The sequence below is a fragment of the Toxorhynchites rutilus genome, chromosome 1, assembly GCF_029784135.1.
Source record: "Toxorhynchites rutilus septentrionalis strain SRP chromosome 1, ASM2978413v1, whole genome shotgun sequence".
Lineage (NCBI taxonomy): Eukaryota > Metazoa > Arthropoda > Insecta > Diptera > Culicidae > Toxorhynchites > Toxorhynchites rutilus.
This window is the reverse complement of record NC_073744.1, coordinates 74,112,833-74,128,203: the sequence shown is the minus strand read 5'-3', so window position 1 is coordinate 74,128,203 and position 15,371 is coordinate 74,112,833. Positions and strand designations below refer to the sequence as shown.

General features: G+C 36.5%; 1 protein-coding gene across 6 annotated transcripts in view; it reads right to left on the bottom strand.

Annotated features, from left to right (window-relative positions):
- LOC129762854 (uncharacterized) overlaps positions 1-15,371 on the bottom strand; it is a 565,660-nt gene that overhangs the window by 112,804 nt on the left and 437,485 nt on the right. For all 6 annotated transcript variants that reach the window (XR_008740727.1, XR_008740728.1, XM_055761417.1 and 3 more), the window contains 3 exons: positions 12,946-13,185; positions 2,851-3,044; positions 1,512-1,558 (listed from right to left, as the gene is read on the bottom strand). Coding sequence is in view for 4 of the 6 variants with exons in the window: in XM_055761417.1 (XP_055617392.1) it covers positions 1,512-1,558; positions 2,851-3,044; positions 12,946-13,185 (481 nt within the window). In the remaining 2 variants the exon portion in view is untranslated. The remainder of the gene's footprint in view (positions 1-1,511; positions 1,559-2,850; positions 3,045-12,945; positions 13,186-15,371) is intronic.

The following is a 15,371-nucleotide window of genomic DNA, read 5'->3' as shown; positions in this document are numbered from 1 at the left end:
TCAGATAAATTTCTAATGCGAGATTCAAGATTCAGAACTGGTTGAGATGCCAGCTTCATATTTCGGATTCCAAATAATGATTCCAGATTAAAATCCCAGAAACATACTTGACATTTCAGATCTCAAAATACAGACTATCGTTTCCAGATGTTGATTCGAAATATCGAATTCATTGTAGGGTTCTAAGTACAGAATGAAGATTAAAATTGAGGTCTCAGATTGAAGATTTGGATTGGAGATTATAACTCCAATGTCGGATTGGAATATTTAGGATACCAATTTCAGATCCCAGATTTAATATCTCAAAATTTCAATTTTATACAGGGTCTTTCAGATTAAACGCTAACGCAAAAAAATGGAATAGCACCTTATAAAAAAAAATGTTTCGCTCCGTTGATGGTAACACTGCATTCTCCACTTCGGGACGATAATATTCGGCTACTCGTTCAGTCTGATCGAATGGTTTTTAGTGTCAAGATGTACAATTTATAAGAACGTGTATTTTTAGTGAAATCGTATTACTCGAGCAACCGAAGCCTTAATGAAACTTTGTCCTCTTATAGTAAGAACTTCAACATTTCTCGAAGAAATAACTCGGATTTTCAACAGCATCGAAGTGGTAATGTTAGAGTGCATGAAGAATTTTGTTCGCCGTTTAAAACGCGTTATCGAAAAAGGGGTGCATAACTCGAGAACTAATCAAGCAAACACTTCGACGCTTCTCCCCATCTCTAAGTGGGTGGCTACCAAACAAATGAAACACAAATTCCTGCATAACTCGGAAACTAATCAAGCAAATGGAGCCAAATTTGGCAAGTGGAGGTTTTGAAGGGCAAGAAATGTTCATACGATGATTCGACACTCCTCCCTCCTCTCTAATGGGAATCTGCCATACAAATGAAACACAAAATTTCTGCATAACTCGGAAACAAATCAAGCAAATGTGACCAAATTTGGCATGTGGAGGTCTTAGGGGGCAAAAATTATTTCTATAATGATTCGACACTCCTCCCCTCTCTCTAAGGGGGTGGGGTCTGCATAACTCGAGAACTAATCAAGCAAATGGAACCAAATCTGGCATGTGAAGCTTTTAGGGGACAATAAATGATTCTATGGTGGATCGACACTTCTCCCCATCTCTAAGTGGGTGGCTACCATACAAATGAAACACACATTTCTGCATAACTCGAGAACTAATCAAGCAAATGGAACCAAATTGATTTCAAAACTTTGAATTAGATGCCAATCTAAGATTCCATACTAGATATTTCAAATTCAAACCCACAGATACAAATTCCGAATCCGAATTATCGTTCTTCACCTTTCGTTCTGAGATTCCAAGTCACATTTTTGCTCTCCTTGCTCGGTATCGATTTTAACATTGATATTAAAATATCAATGATAAATTATATTTTCCTTCGACAATTAGCATTTATTCGACACAACACACCAAAAAAGCCCAATATTTAAACCAAGAGGGGTTTGTTTCGCGCTGTAATCAAATCACTTACCTGCAGGTGGAAACTCGTAAAAATACGCCGAACGTGGACTGAGACAGCTGCAATGAAACCAAAAAAGGGCAATAAGAAACATGAGAGAAAACACGAACCGGTGAATGAAAAACAGTTAGAACAAGAAATAACATTCGCGATGAAAACTCAACTAGCCGATGGTTTTGGGGAGAGCGGGAGGTAAGCAATCGCGACTGCCACCGATGGCAAAACCTTTCTAAAAATAATTGAAATATTATATCGATTGGCTGTCGGGCGGTGAAAAGTGCCTAATGAATCACTTAACATGCGATAAAATCATTTGAGCCACGTGAGACGGGGATGGAACGAGTTTTCAACGCTAGGATTTTTTTTCTCCTTTTTGCTCTCGCTCGGACAACGGCAATGAAACCCTCGACAAGCCGTGGGAGTGGTGAAGGATGACGCTCGAAATTAATGCAAATAGCGTCGGAGAAAGCAATAAACATTCGAAACGAGTACCGCTTATTTTTTCGATAGGATCGATTGCGCCCAATGTATTCCATTCCATTCCACTCCTAGGAAAGTGAGATCAATGTTTTTTTTTTCTTTTCGTTGGATGAACCCGATGTAAAACATTCGGTACTTGTTGATTATTTACGCGCGTTTTTGGTTCGAGAGTGGCTCCAGAAATGGCATCATTTCAACAAAGTGGCCAACAGCATCAAATATTAATACGAAGGGCTACACGAAATTCAACATTCAACGCCAACAGGTCGATAGGTGTGTGCAAAAAATAGCGACCCATATCCAAGGTTTGTAACACCCAGGCGAATACTCAAAAATACAAACGCCACATTTTCGTCGCCTCTTTTCCATCCCGCAGCAATAAACAATCACATCCCGTCGGGGTGAAACATGGGCGGGCAGTAAAGTATGATTAATTCATTGAAATCTAATCGATACTGTTTCCGACGCACCCGGCCTTGTATCAGAACAACATCAGAAACATTAATATCCGATGAACCGACCGTCACGCGACCACCTTTCCCCCCGCATTTCGCCACGCGATTCATGCGGGTAGCTCCGAATCCCGCGCGTTAATAACCAATTGGTAGCTTAATTGAACATTTATTTGTCGACTTTTTAACCCAGCCTCAAATTCGTTTAAACCAACTTCCGCAACCGACGCGACTGTCAATCATTTCCGGCTATTTTCACATACTTAATTAGGTGCGTATCGGTGGCTCGAAAGCTTCCTCTGAAGGACAAGTTAAATATTGAATTTAAACAAATAGAAAATTGATGGAAAATTGGTCCCCCAACGCTCCCTTTCCAACTACTCCGATGTGATGAGTTCGCACAAGAACCTAGGACTTACCTTTGCTGTGTGGCAGCACTGTTCGCAGGTACATTGGTGGAATTTTGTGATTGTTGTTGCTGTTGCTGAGAGTTTGGTTGAGACTGCTGCTGTTGCTGTTGCTGCAGAGTCGTTCTGCCAACCCTTGGGGCAAACACACCGTAGCCGAAGCCGTAAATTTCATCCTCCTCTTTATCGGATAAACAACTGGATGGCTGCAAGGAAAAGCAAAAGAAAAAAAAAACGAATTAGACACCTTGTTCGAATGTGTTTGTGTCACTTTGTGTGCGACTGTATTTATACAAATAGAAACGGAGCGCACTAAGGATTCGCTCCGATCTCTGGAGAACTCGTCCGACAACACTCTGCCCTCGTAGTGCCGAAGAACGAGACCGGCGCGAATAACACAGGGAAATGAAAGGTAAGGTAAATAATTTTAATCTCTGCTGTGCAGTGTGTTCTTTTCACATATTTATTTGCAATTTAATTATAGTCATTAAATGTTCAACGTGTTCTCTTACTTTTGTTTTCACTCTCTCTCCCTCATTTGTTGTTTATAAGCGCGTTGCCCAAGGTTCCCTCAATCGCGGCGTATTTCTTCCTTTGTGAACACGCTTCCCGGGGCGTTGTTTGATCCTGTTTTGCCATTTCGAGAAACGGAATGAAACGGAAACGCCTTTTTGGGGTTTAAGCAATGTTAGCTAATTGAATTATGTGTATGGTTAGGCTAATTCCTGAAAGACAATTTTCGGTACCAAAGTTTAACGCACCTTCTGAGTGGAGATCTCGGAAATGTTTCAACATCAATGTATAAACTAAGTAAAAAAAATATACGTAAAACATGCAAAAGTGGGGGTACGAAAACTCCTCATAAGTTCTTTGTAGGGTTTTGATCTGGTGAACAAGCTGATCAGTTCAGAAGCACGTTCAAGCACAGCATGAACGCATACGAACAAATGTGTGAAAGCGTAGAAATCGATCCATAGGAAAAACATTTTTTTTCATCCCGAATCCAACCTTTAACCGTATAATATCGCGAATAAACCATCCAGATCGTTTTAGAAATAATCCGTTTGTTCATCCTGAAATCATCCTGCGTTTTTCCAAGTATTTAAATTTTCCTGTGCCACATCTAATGGCATCCCTCAAGACCAAAGTTCCTGATTTACCGATTATCTGAGCTATCAACATCGAAGGATACACCATTCCCTCAATGGTGCCACCAACGAGAAAATTCGTAAAATTGAATTCCCATAAAGACATCGTGATAAACGTTGTAAGTCCAATCGATATTCGCGAAATTGATCCTGTATCTGTATAATTAGAAAAGAATCGTCAAATGCAGTGTTTGCCAAGTGAACGTTTCACTGAATAACTCACTCTCGTTTGTTCAAAGATGATCTTGCAGAAATCATTTCACCCAGTGATATTTTTTTGTTGTTACATGCAACGACTCATGACACAAACGAGAACGAGAGAACTATGTTCCGGTTAACACTTAAAGAATCGGATAGCATGCGAACCAAAACGCCATGATCGCTTTCTGCGTTATAAGTTTATATTCTTCTATGCCTGTCATTCGCGACACATTTTTTCAAAAATGACTTTTTTTTCAAAAATTTATCACTTTTGAACTACTGGACCAAGTCAGATGATTGAGATATATTAAATTAAAGCCAATTAGTTATTTTCATTTGAAGCTGAAGGTCTTCTACATTACATATTCAAAAATCAGAGATTTTTTTTTCGTTTTGAAGTCATGATTTTTCAAAATTAACTTGCTCTTAGTCTTCGTTCAATTTTTTATTTTTTTTTATATGTCGATCATCTGAATCGGTTCAATAGTTCAATAGTTATGAATTTTAAAAAAGTCATTTTTTTGGAAAACAGGGGGAAAATTGATTTTTTGGACCACTCTAAAGTGGAAATGAGTACCATAATGAGAAGATATAAAAAAATACAGGTCTAACATTTTGTGATATGAAACAAAACTACCACATTTCTCGAAAATCTGAGAACCACTATATCGGGTTGGCATGGAATGGCTGAAAAATACGCTGCTAGCTAGAAATTCCTAGCAAACATTAATTTTACTGTCATTCGTACGCCGCAAACAAAATTAATTTTCGTGTGTCATGCAATAGAACCACCGACAACAGCAGTTCACTTACGACACAATTTGCATTCATGTAGATCGCAAAGTGTTACTAGCAACACCAACCCAGTTAGAAACAAAACCTCTCTCGTTTTAGTGCTTGCCCTTATCTCCACTCGCAAGTGCCGAATGATGATGTTTGTAATTCTTTATGTATCTATCACCTCCGCTATTATTGTCCTTGTCTGTGCAGCGGTGGTCCACGATTGCGAGAAGGAAATGATATGTACAGTTCAAAACTGTATGCAGTCATTAGTCGTGCTCTCCGTCGTTAGGTTCAGCTCGGATATCCAATGAACAGGCGTCGTTCCACGCTTGGTTAATTCACTGGGTGCACCAAAAAAGAATATTCTCATTCGCGCAAGTATCTGAATTTTCCAAGAATTCTCGGTTATATTAGGTTGACCCATAAGTTTCATCTGCTCCACGCTATGAGTGACTCTTAGCGGTTTTGTTTGTACAGCCATTCCACGCCAAACCGATATAGTGTTTCTCTGTTTTTTTATGATAAGTGATAGTTTTGATCTGAAAAATCAACATTTTCTCCTTTTTTCAGAAGTGCCTTTTTAAAAAAAAACATAACTAATGAACTATTGAACCGATTCAGTTAATCGACCTATCAGATTGAATATTACACTTACGTAAAAATGGATTTTGTTTCCATAATTATTATTTGTATTTGTATTTCATTGTTTACATGGTCTTGGAATCAAGAGCGATATTTTTTGAATATTTTTTCTTGAAAGCTGTTTTTACATTAAATATAAAAAAACAGAGATGTGTTTTCCTTTAGTTTTTGAGAGATATATACCAAATATAGGTCGTATTCGATTATATACAATTTTAGACTCGATTATATACAGTTCGAAAATTTGTTTTGAAATCCTTCTTTTGTTTAACATCAAGATAGCGATATAGTGTTTTTGACAAAGTTTTAGATCTTATTAAAATATGAACTTTTGTCCAAGACATCAAATTTCAATCCTTTATATATTTTTTGGAATATGAGTCATTTTTGTATGAACATTTTTGTGTAGGGGAGAGGGGGCACATTCGTACACTTTTTTTCCTTGATTTTTAATATTTTTTGTAAACTTAAAAAAAATCCTGAATTCATCCTGGTTGTCATTTGAATATCAATGTATCATATGAGCATGTTAGAGGTGTGCGTTGATGCGATTACGAATGGTTTATTCAAATTTTTGAAAATTGCCTTTTTGTCCGAATGAACCCCATGTGTGGGGCAGTTTCGGAAGTCCTGGGGCACTTTCGGACAACGAAAAATAAAATTAAAATTTTATGTTTATCAACAATTACTTCCGTTTCCTTCTATTTCCAGCATATTCTGCATTTTTTTGTTTACCATAAATTCGTGATTTTGCTTTCATCCGTTTACGAGTTGTGGTTTTCCGCGGTGAAGTTTTTGTGTTGTAGACGCAATGTTTTGCAGCACTATTGTATTACCCGATGAGTCAGTTGCTACCTCCGCTGCAGTAGGTGAAATTATTTGAGCATTCAAAATCCTTGTCCGAAAAAAACATTCTTGAGAATGGATTTGAATCCAGCTAGGATATTACTCAGATTGAAAGAGGCATTATAAACCGATGCAACTATAGCTGAAAGGTCGTGTATAGAAATAATTCTTCCAGGATGGTTGAGTAGCCAATCGTTCTGGGAAACTGAGAGCTTTTACTTGAAAGGGCCCATAACCGAAACATCCAGCGGTTGTAAGCGATTTGTGACATAAGGTGGAAAAGATACATGAATTGTGCAATTTTTTCGGAAATATTTATTTGTTTCCAATGTGCAATGACTTTTTGACTGATTTTTGATATTTTGAAATTGATTCGATTACGTTGCTTTTTGCTGCATATTTCAAATGTTCCAGAATATTGAGAAACAGTTTTCGTGTTATGCAACCGTTAGTTGGGGAATTAGCAAAGACAATGGACCCAGTTGGACCACCTGTGAGCTAGAATCATGAAAAGGTTCTATTCGAAACTCGTTCGATAGCTCTTGCCATCTCATCTTCGTTGATGCTGGTTCTATCGGTTTTCTTTTTGTATTTTCGAACCATCATTTGACACAAATTTTATGAGGTATTAAACAGTGTCCGAATGTGTCCCGTGAACGATGTCCGAATGTGCCCCACCACCATCCGAAGACAAATCATAATTTTATCTAATAAATAGACCTTTATTTCCCCGTTGTATGCCCGTTTTTTCATTTCATATTAGTCACTAACTGAGGTGGTGTACTCAAATTTCTAAATCGTTCACAAAGGAATTAGGGAAATACTTACAAGCTCAAGCTCAAACTGTACCACTTAATGTTCTTGACATTTTTTATAGAGACATTTGACATTTTTAGATAAAGAAAAGTTGGCAGAGCATGTAAAATGCGATAATTTATACATAAAAATGTAACGAATTGAACATTAATAGCATTTTTTCAAAGGAAAACATGAAAAAGTTGTTGTTCGTAAAACTTTTTCCGTGTAAATGTGCCCATCGTCCGATGTATGTTAAACTTGTTGGAAACTTTGAGGGCTGTTTATATCTATTTTTTCAGAATTTTAAAAACATGTTCTCGAAAAAATGAATTTGAATTTTCAAAATATTTTTTTAGTCGGGACTTTATTCGCACCTTCTCCCGACTCATGTCCAATCACTGTTCGTTAGATGCGCTACTCTTTCGTTTCAATCTTGCCAGCAACAATCTCTGCGTCTGTGGTCAAGGTTACCACGACATCGAGCATGTTGTTTGGACGTGCGAGGTGTATCTTGTCGCCAGATCGAATTTAGAAAACTTCCTTCGGGCCCGAGGAAGACAGCCCAATGTGCCGGTGAGAGATGTGTTGGCTCGGTTAGACCTTGATTACATGACCCAAATATATGTTTTCCTTAAAGCTATCGATCTTCGTGTGTGATTGTCCCTATGTCTTTATACCCTCCTTTTCATCCATTGCGAGCGATTGCCCCCCTTGGTATAAACAGTAAAATAAGTTGAAATATAAATATACAATAGATATACGAATAGATTTAAGAATTGAGTGTGATCATCAACATTGTAACAATTCCCTTACATCCAATCCCTTTCCTGAAAGAATATGTCACCCTTCTAAACTCGAGTAAACCGCGAGTAATCGGTTTTCCACCTTACTAACCATAGTGTTAGGAAAATTGTATATGTATAGTTTTAAAAAATATATTGAAGAATTCGGCTCCTTTAAACTAATGTAACTGAGACTGTAAAAATAAACGATTTTTAAAAAAAAATATTTTTTTTTCAATTAAATTTTTTTTCCAAAAAAAAATATTTTTAATGAAATCCCAAATAATTTCCTACATTTCATTCTGTGACTAAAATTTGTTAGGTCTGATAGATTTTTTGAGGCATTTTTTCTTAAATTTTGAGTTTTTTCAACTTTTTTCGAATCATCTTAATTTAAAAACTATGAGATCTACGAAAAGTTGGTGGGAGAATGAAATGTAGGAAATTATTTGGGTTTTCATTGAAAAATACAAATTTTGGGAAAAAATTTCATTGAAAAAAAAATATTTTGAAAGTTATAATTCATTTTTCTCGAAAACATGTATTTTTAAAATTCTGAAAAAATAGATATAAATAGCCCTTAGAATTTCCAACAAGTCACTCATAGACCGGAAGATGGGCACATTTACAAGTTTTCCGAACAACAACTTTTTAATTTTTTTCGTTGAAAAAATGCTATTAATGTTCAATTCGTTACATTTTCATGTATAAATTATCGTATTTTACATGCTCTGCTAACATTTCTCTACTGTCAAAAACATGTCAAACGTGAGAATTTACACACAAAAATGTTACGAGCAAAACATTATTTTTTTCAGGAGTCTTCATACAAAATAGACTTATATTCCAAAAACTATAAAAGATAGAAAGATGATGTCTTCGACAAAAGTTCATATCTTAATAAACTCTAAAACTAAAAATTAGGATTAGTTGAATTTTTGTCAAAGAAAACATGAAAAAGTTGTTGTTAACTAAACTTTTTCCCTGTAAAAGTGCTCATATTCCGATGTATGGACGACTTGTAGGATAGAATTTTGTAGGTATCATAGTATTTAAGTTAAACATTTTTATTAAAAAATGAGGAAAAAATTTGTTTTTCCAAAAAGTAGTCGAATATTTCAAGTATGCAAAGTTGCTTGAATGACCCATGTCTTTACACTCACAACGTTTCACTGCTATCTGAGATGGTGCTGCCAACGGTCAGTCGAGTTGGCATGAAATTCTTCTTATTTCAAGACGAAATGAAATGGGTCAACGTTAAAGTAAAAGGTAATTGGTTGTTACGAGTACCGTGATGTAAAAATCGTGATTTTGGTCGATTTTAGTTCATAATTCACCATTGCTTAAAATGATATTGCAGCGAAATTAAAAAGATAGAAGTTGGCTGTTAAAGAACAAATGGTATAGCGATTGGAGAACTTTAATTTGGTTGATGGAAATATTCATGATTATTATGTATTTTATGAATAAAATTAGGAATAACACCTTAAAACCCACAAACATTGAAGTTTTTCACTTATTAAATGCTACTTAAATCCACTAATATGGAAGTTTGACAACTGTATCCGGTATAAAATTTTCTTATCTTTCAAAGGGAAGCAACAGAATTGTTCTTGGTAGCATAATGTTGGAATTAGAGCCAGTTTAAGGCGAGCAAGGCCCGAAACAGAGACAACGTTCAATAACTCTGTCATTGTTGGAATTCGAACATATGCGTAGAAGGAATTTTATCATCAAATATGATCGTCTATAATTTTTTTTTTGACTCGATTATAATAAAGAATTCGATTATATACAGTGAAAAGAAATCGAACACTGTTTATAATCGAGTCCGCGCTGTATGAATAAGAAGCAACATATCCATTACTCGACAGATCGCAAATATGTTTGCAAACATCGATTGAAGATATTGAAGATGTTTACGCATCTGTTACAATCACTAAAATTATATACTTTTAGATACAGACGATATATCGATCGTAGAATAAAGAAGCTGATTTGGGATTTCGCACCGATAATTCATTTTGTTGAATGAGCCACATTTTAAGGTATTGTAATGAAGCGTCTAAATCCAGAATCCTGACGGAATCGCCACAAATGATCTTGTACCACAATATTGTACCCACATACATATATGCACACCAGAATGTGTTTCGCTGACGCGGACTTTTAATTCGAGAAATCTGAAAAAATCGTCATTGACGATACATCATCACGAGCTCAGCAGCTATTTAACTAGCAAAATAATACCTTTTAAGATTCAAGATTGTCATTTTCAAAGGGTACAGTAGAATAACTGAAGAAATTCAAGCCGCTATAATTGACATCATCCTCATCATCTAGAAACATTTAAGTACAAAGCACAAATAAAACAAACTAAAAACTTTTTGAAGATGTTGTCATTTTTTTATATCTATTGATGAAAAAGAGCAAAAATGTTTCGGACTGTCCAAAAACAATCTAGATTGAAAAAAAGAAACTTAACTCAATGAAAATAATTTAAGAAAATAATTAAAATAACATAATAACCCCCAACAAACTTCAATTCATTCTGAGAGTGTGCTACAAATCCTTTCAGAAGCCAAAATGCAAAAATAAGAAAAAATAAATTACAGGATAACTTCGATATAACGTACATTTTACTTTCAAAATTGTAAGTTATATCGAATTGTACGTTATATTGAAGCATAATAAAGAACTCTGAAACGTAGCTTATATTACTTTATTGTGTTACTGTTTGAGTAAGGTTGATGAATAAAATCAATAAGAAGACGAAGCCAACTTTTCTCATGATGTGTCCATCGTTCTGTTGATTGAAGTTTCGATTCATTTAGAATCCGGAATCACAAAACAGTTTTATTTGTCTTAAAGTTGTATTTCGAAATTACAATACAAGCTTTAGTATCAAAATACAGATAATTTATTGTTCTTTCCGAAAAAGATCTTCAAAAAAATATTTTTTGGACTTAATGTGTACGTTATATCGAGGTAAAATGTACGTTATAACGAGGGTACGTTATATCGAAGTTTCCCTGTATCTCGTCAAACACAGATAGTTGGGTAGGCAGTAAAAAATATACCTACATAAGGGTGCCAATGAAAATAGTCATCTCTAATTTCAAAAAGTTACCTCATAAAAAATGTTCACCACCTCGAAAAACACCCTATGTCAAATATTAGCTCAATGGGACTTAAGGGAAAGTGGCGCAAAGCGGTCAAAGTTTGAGTTTTTTGAAAATCGAAAAATAAGACGAAAGTATGGTTTTGGATACCAATAAAAATAGTTATCTCGATTTTTCATTCGGAACTTGCTGCGAAATGTTGATGTGCACAATAATATACCCTTTGCAAAGCATTAGCTCATTCGAACCTCCTTTATTAATGTCACAGACGTAAAAATTTGAGTTTTATTGAAAAAATGAAAGATCACCGAAAATCGGGGTTTTAAAAAAAAATTGTTGGTCCAAATGTCTTAAAATTGCATTACCCGTCAAGATTTGCTGTTATCTCGAAAAAAAAATTTTGTAAAAAAAAATATTTTTTTGCCGCTTGGTCGTTTCCATCTGAAAAGTTTTTTCACGAAAAAAAAATTTTTTGAGATAAATGTAAATCTCGATGTGTCATGCAATTTTAAGACATTTGACATCAGAATTTTTTTTAAAAAAACACCGATTTCCGGTGATTTTTCGGTTTTCAAAAAACTCAAATTTTAACGTCTGCAACACTAATAAATGAAGTTCGAATGAGCTAATATTTTGCATAGGGTATAATATCGTGCAAATCAACGTTTCGCAGCAAGTTCCGAATGAAAAATCGAGATAATTATTTTTATTGGCACTTAAAACCATATGTTTCGTCTCGTACTCCGAAAAAAAAAGTCGCAGTGTCGATTTTGGAAAAAAAAACAATTTTTCGAGATGACACTAGATCGTTGACGTTTCATTCAATTTAAAGACATTCGGCAACAAAAATTTTTTCTCGAAAACCCCGATTACCTTTACTCCCCCCTTGGGTGATTTTTCGATTTCCAAAAAACTCAAAGTTTGACCGCTTTGCCCCACTCTCCCTTAAGTACGATTGAGCTGATATTTGGCATAGGGTGTTTTATCGAGATGGTAAACATTTTGTATAGGCTAACTTTTTGAAAGTTTAAGGTCGATTTTTTCCCATCTATTTTCCCATTGGCACCCTAACCTACATAGTATCCAAAAGTATCGAATTTAAATTCTTATTCAAAAATGTTCAATCGAGCAAAATAAACTAAAGATCAAAATACGAAGGCAAAAAGCAAGTAACGTGATCATAAAAAATTCAAAACCATTATCAGTCTTATGTCTTCCGAAATGTTGCTAAGAGTCTAAAGTCTCTTCACAATTACCACAACATCCATTCAGCTCGACGAAAACATTTCAGTGCAAATCCCCATCCCACAAACCCAAACCGCAGCATTTGTTTCGGCTTTCCAAAATGCTATCCAGTGTAACGTTAAACACTACACCTCCCGGGGGTCTTCTTTTCTCGCACCGGCGTCATTTCGATTTGATGGTTCTCTTCCGAAATTTTGTACTTCCCCAATTCCAATTTCTACTCCTGTCAGAGAGAGCCCTGAAGACCACCAGGGGAAATTAATTTCTTCACATGCGGAGACAGGGAATGAACGGAAAACGACGAGCAAACATCACCGCGCCGAACTGAAAACGGTTAATTTTCAGCTCACTACTAAATAAGCAGCCGATCCCGAAAACTATATTTCCCAGCAGACCGATCCAACCAGGCCGGCATTTAAGTCATTCCGAGGAAACGTTTACTTTCGTTAATCGGTTTGTTTTGCTGACCACCCGGCGGCAGCCTCTTTCGAACCTCCATCCCTCCCCCTCAGAGTGTGTGGAATTGAAAGCAGCACTTACCGAATACTTCCCGGGCACGTAAATTGGTTGGCTGTGGCTATTCGGTAGCCCCCCGTGGCAGGAGTTCCCCCGGTGGCCGGATCGATGCGCTCCGCTTCCACCCGAGGAGCTGTGCGGACTTCGCTCGGACCACGCACGAAGTCGTGCATCCTCGAGAGCCGCCAGAACTTCTCCGAAAGGGGCCATCAGCATTTCACAATACACCGAAGCCAGTCCTTCGAGGTGCCCCCGTCCACCATCCTGCAAAAAAAAAGGTAAGAGAGAAAATGTCCGATTTAACTATATTGCTATGAACAGAGCAAAAATACGACGCTCATCCCTGTAGTAGCCGCCCCAGTTCGGGTCGGATAAACTGTGCATAAAGTGTGGGGCAGTCTAAATTTAATCAGGCCCATAATGTGCATCTTTATTGAGCTGCCCATGTGCACAACGGGTTTCCGCTGCAGCTGCTGCTGGTGGCTCTGTTTCTCTGTCGAGCTCTGTCAGGTGAGGAATCCGGCGGAGGAATTTCGTCCCGGAAAATACCCAGGAGTTGAGAAATTGAACGCGCGGCGAGCCAAGAACAAAGCCCAAACAAATTGAAATATAATGCACGATATGGTGAAGGGCATCAGCGGCGACGGCGACGACGACAGCGAGGATGTCGACAATTGAAATTTGAACCACGTTCAAAGGCTGCGCATAAGCCGACACAACATTTGGGCCTCCCTCCAAACTGGAACTTGAAATTGCACGTTAAAATGGGGAAAGTGTGTATGCCAGAAAAAAATCACACGCACACACACACACACACAAGATGCATGTCGAGCCAGCAAAACCCTGGTGAGAACACGAGTTCCAATATGCCCTTGTTATTGAACAATATGTCGCACGCCACGCTGGAATCGACCGAGGATTTCCCTACGCGGGCCACTCGGGAACCAATAAACGCACCATTCCATCTCCCGTTGAAAATGCACTGCGGTATGCACATTTTCGGCGCATTTGATGTATTTATAATTTTTCAATATCGCGAAAGCGCGTTTCTGCCGATGCAGGTTTGACAGTTGACAGTCATACCATGGTGGGGTAGGGGAGGAGGAAATGAAAACGCCACCAACAAGGGTTTGTTGAAGGAGCGGCAGTATTCGTTGGATCGACTGACAAATGGTTGATTGTAATTGGAACCGATAGCGCGAAATTGGAGCAAATATCGAGCGCAAACGGGCTTGGTTTCCGGATATAAGCTGATGCAATGAAATATTGTTTGACACTGATGAAAATTTTCTGGAAATAACTTTATTCCTGTGCTTCCTCCTGTTGGTCGTTCTTTTTTTCATTAATAACTTCTCTGCAACAATCGCAGCGTCATACAGCCACATTTATACATAAGTAATAGACAATAGAGTGGGTTTGGGTTTTGAATATAAATTGTATTTTCTACAGTTTGTAGATTTATGTCATCCTGATACTGATACAAACCTTCGAGATTTAAAAAAAGCAAAATTGAAAAATTGACAGTCGATTGGAAATCTCCCGCGGGACCAAATCAAAACAGAATGCGAGAAGTATTGGATACCTCATGGCGAGATTGAAAGTACAGTAGAACCCCGATCATCCGCGAAATAGTCTGGCTAGCTCACCGCGAATAATTAATATCGCGGATAACGTAGTAAAGGACTAAAAATGAATTCCAAACGCGAAAAAAGATATTGTAACAGTTGGCACAACTGTTATCGTCATGTAATGTCTTCAGATTATTTATGTACCTATCAGCAATTCCAAATGAAATCGACAAATGACAAAACATGAGTATTTTTGATTCGAATGAAAGTGTGTATTCCGTTTAGGTTAAAGGAAATATTAGTTTTCCACAGCAATTGGGAATTTTTTGACTCAAGCGTAACTTTTGAAAAGGGCGTATCGATTTGAGTATGAGAAATCTTTGATAATTTATATCTCAAAAACTATGAGTCGTACCGAAATAGTGTCTTAGAAAGAGTTATAGAGTATTGATGGTTGAATATGAAAAAAATGTACACTGAGAAAAAAAATTAATACCCTTTTTTTATTTACATAATAAAAATTGAATTTGCAATATCCAAAAACATATTTTTTATTTTTTTTAATTTTTTCATACAAAATAGAAGTCATGCAGAAAATTTAATAAATGGGCCCAAAATGGTAAAACTATTTTTGACGAACTTTGTGGAACATCGAATTTTTATGAATTTTCGAAACTTCGAATTTTTGTATGTTAACAATCATTTTTAGCCACAAATTATGAATCCTGATGTGATTTAAAACAAAAAAGGTTATTATCAATCTCCTTCTAAATGCAACCATTCTCGAGATATTTAAAAAAATATTTCTAATTTATAATCTGTATGAAAAAATTAAAAAAATGTATTTTGGGTATTGCAAATTGAATTTTCATTTTGTAAATA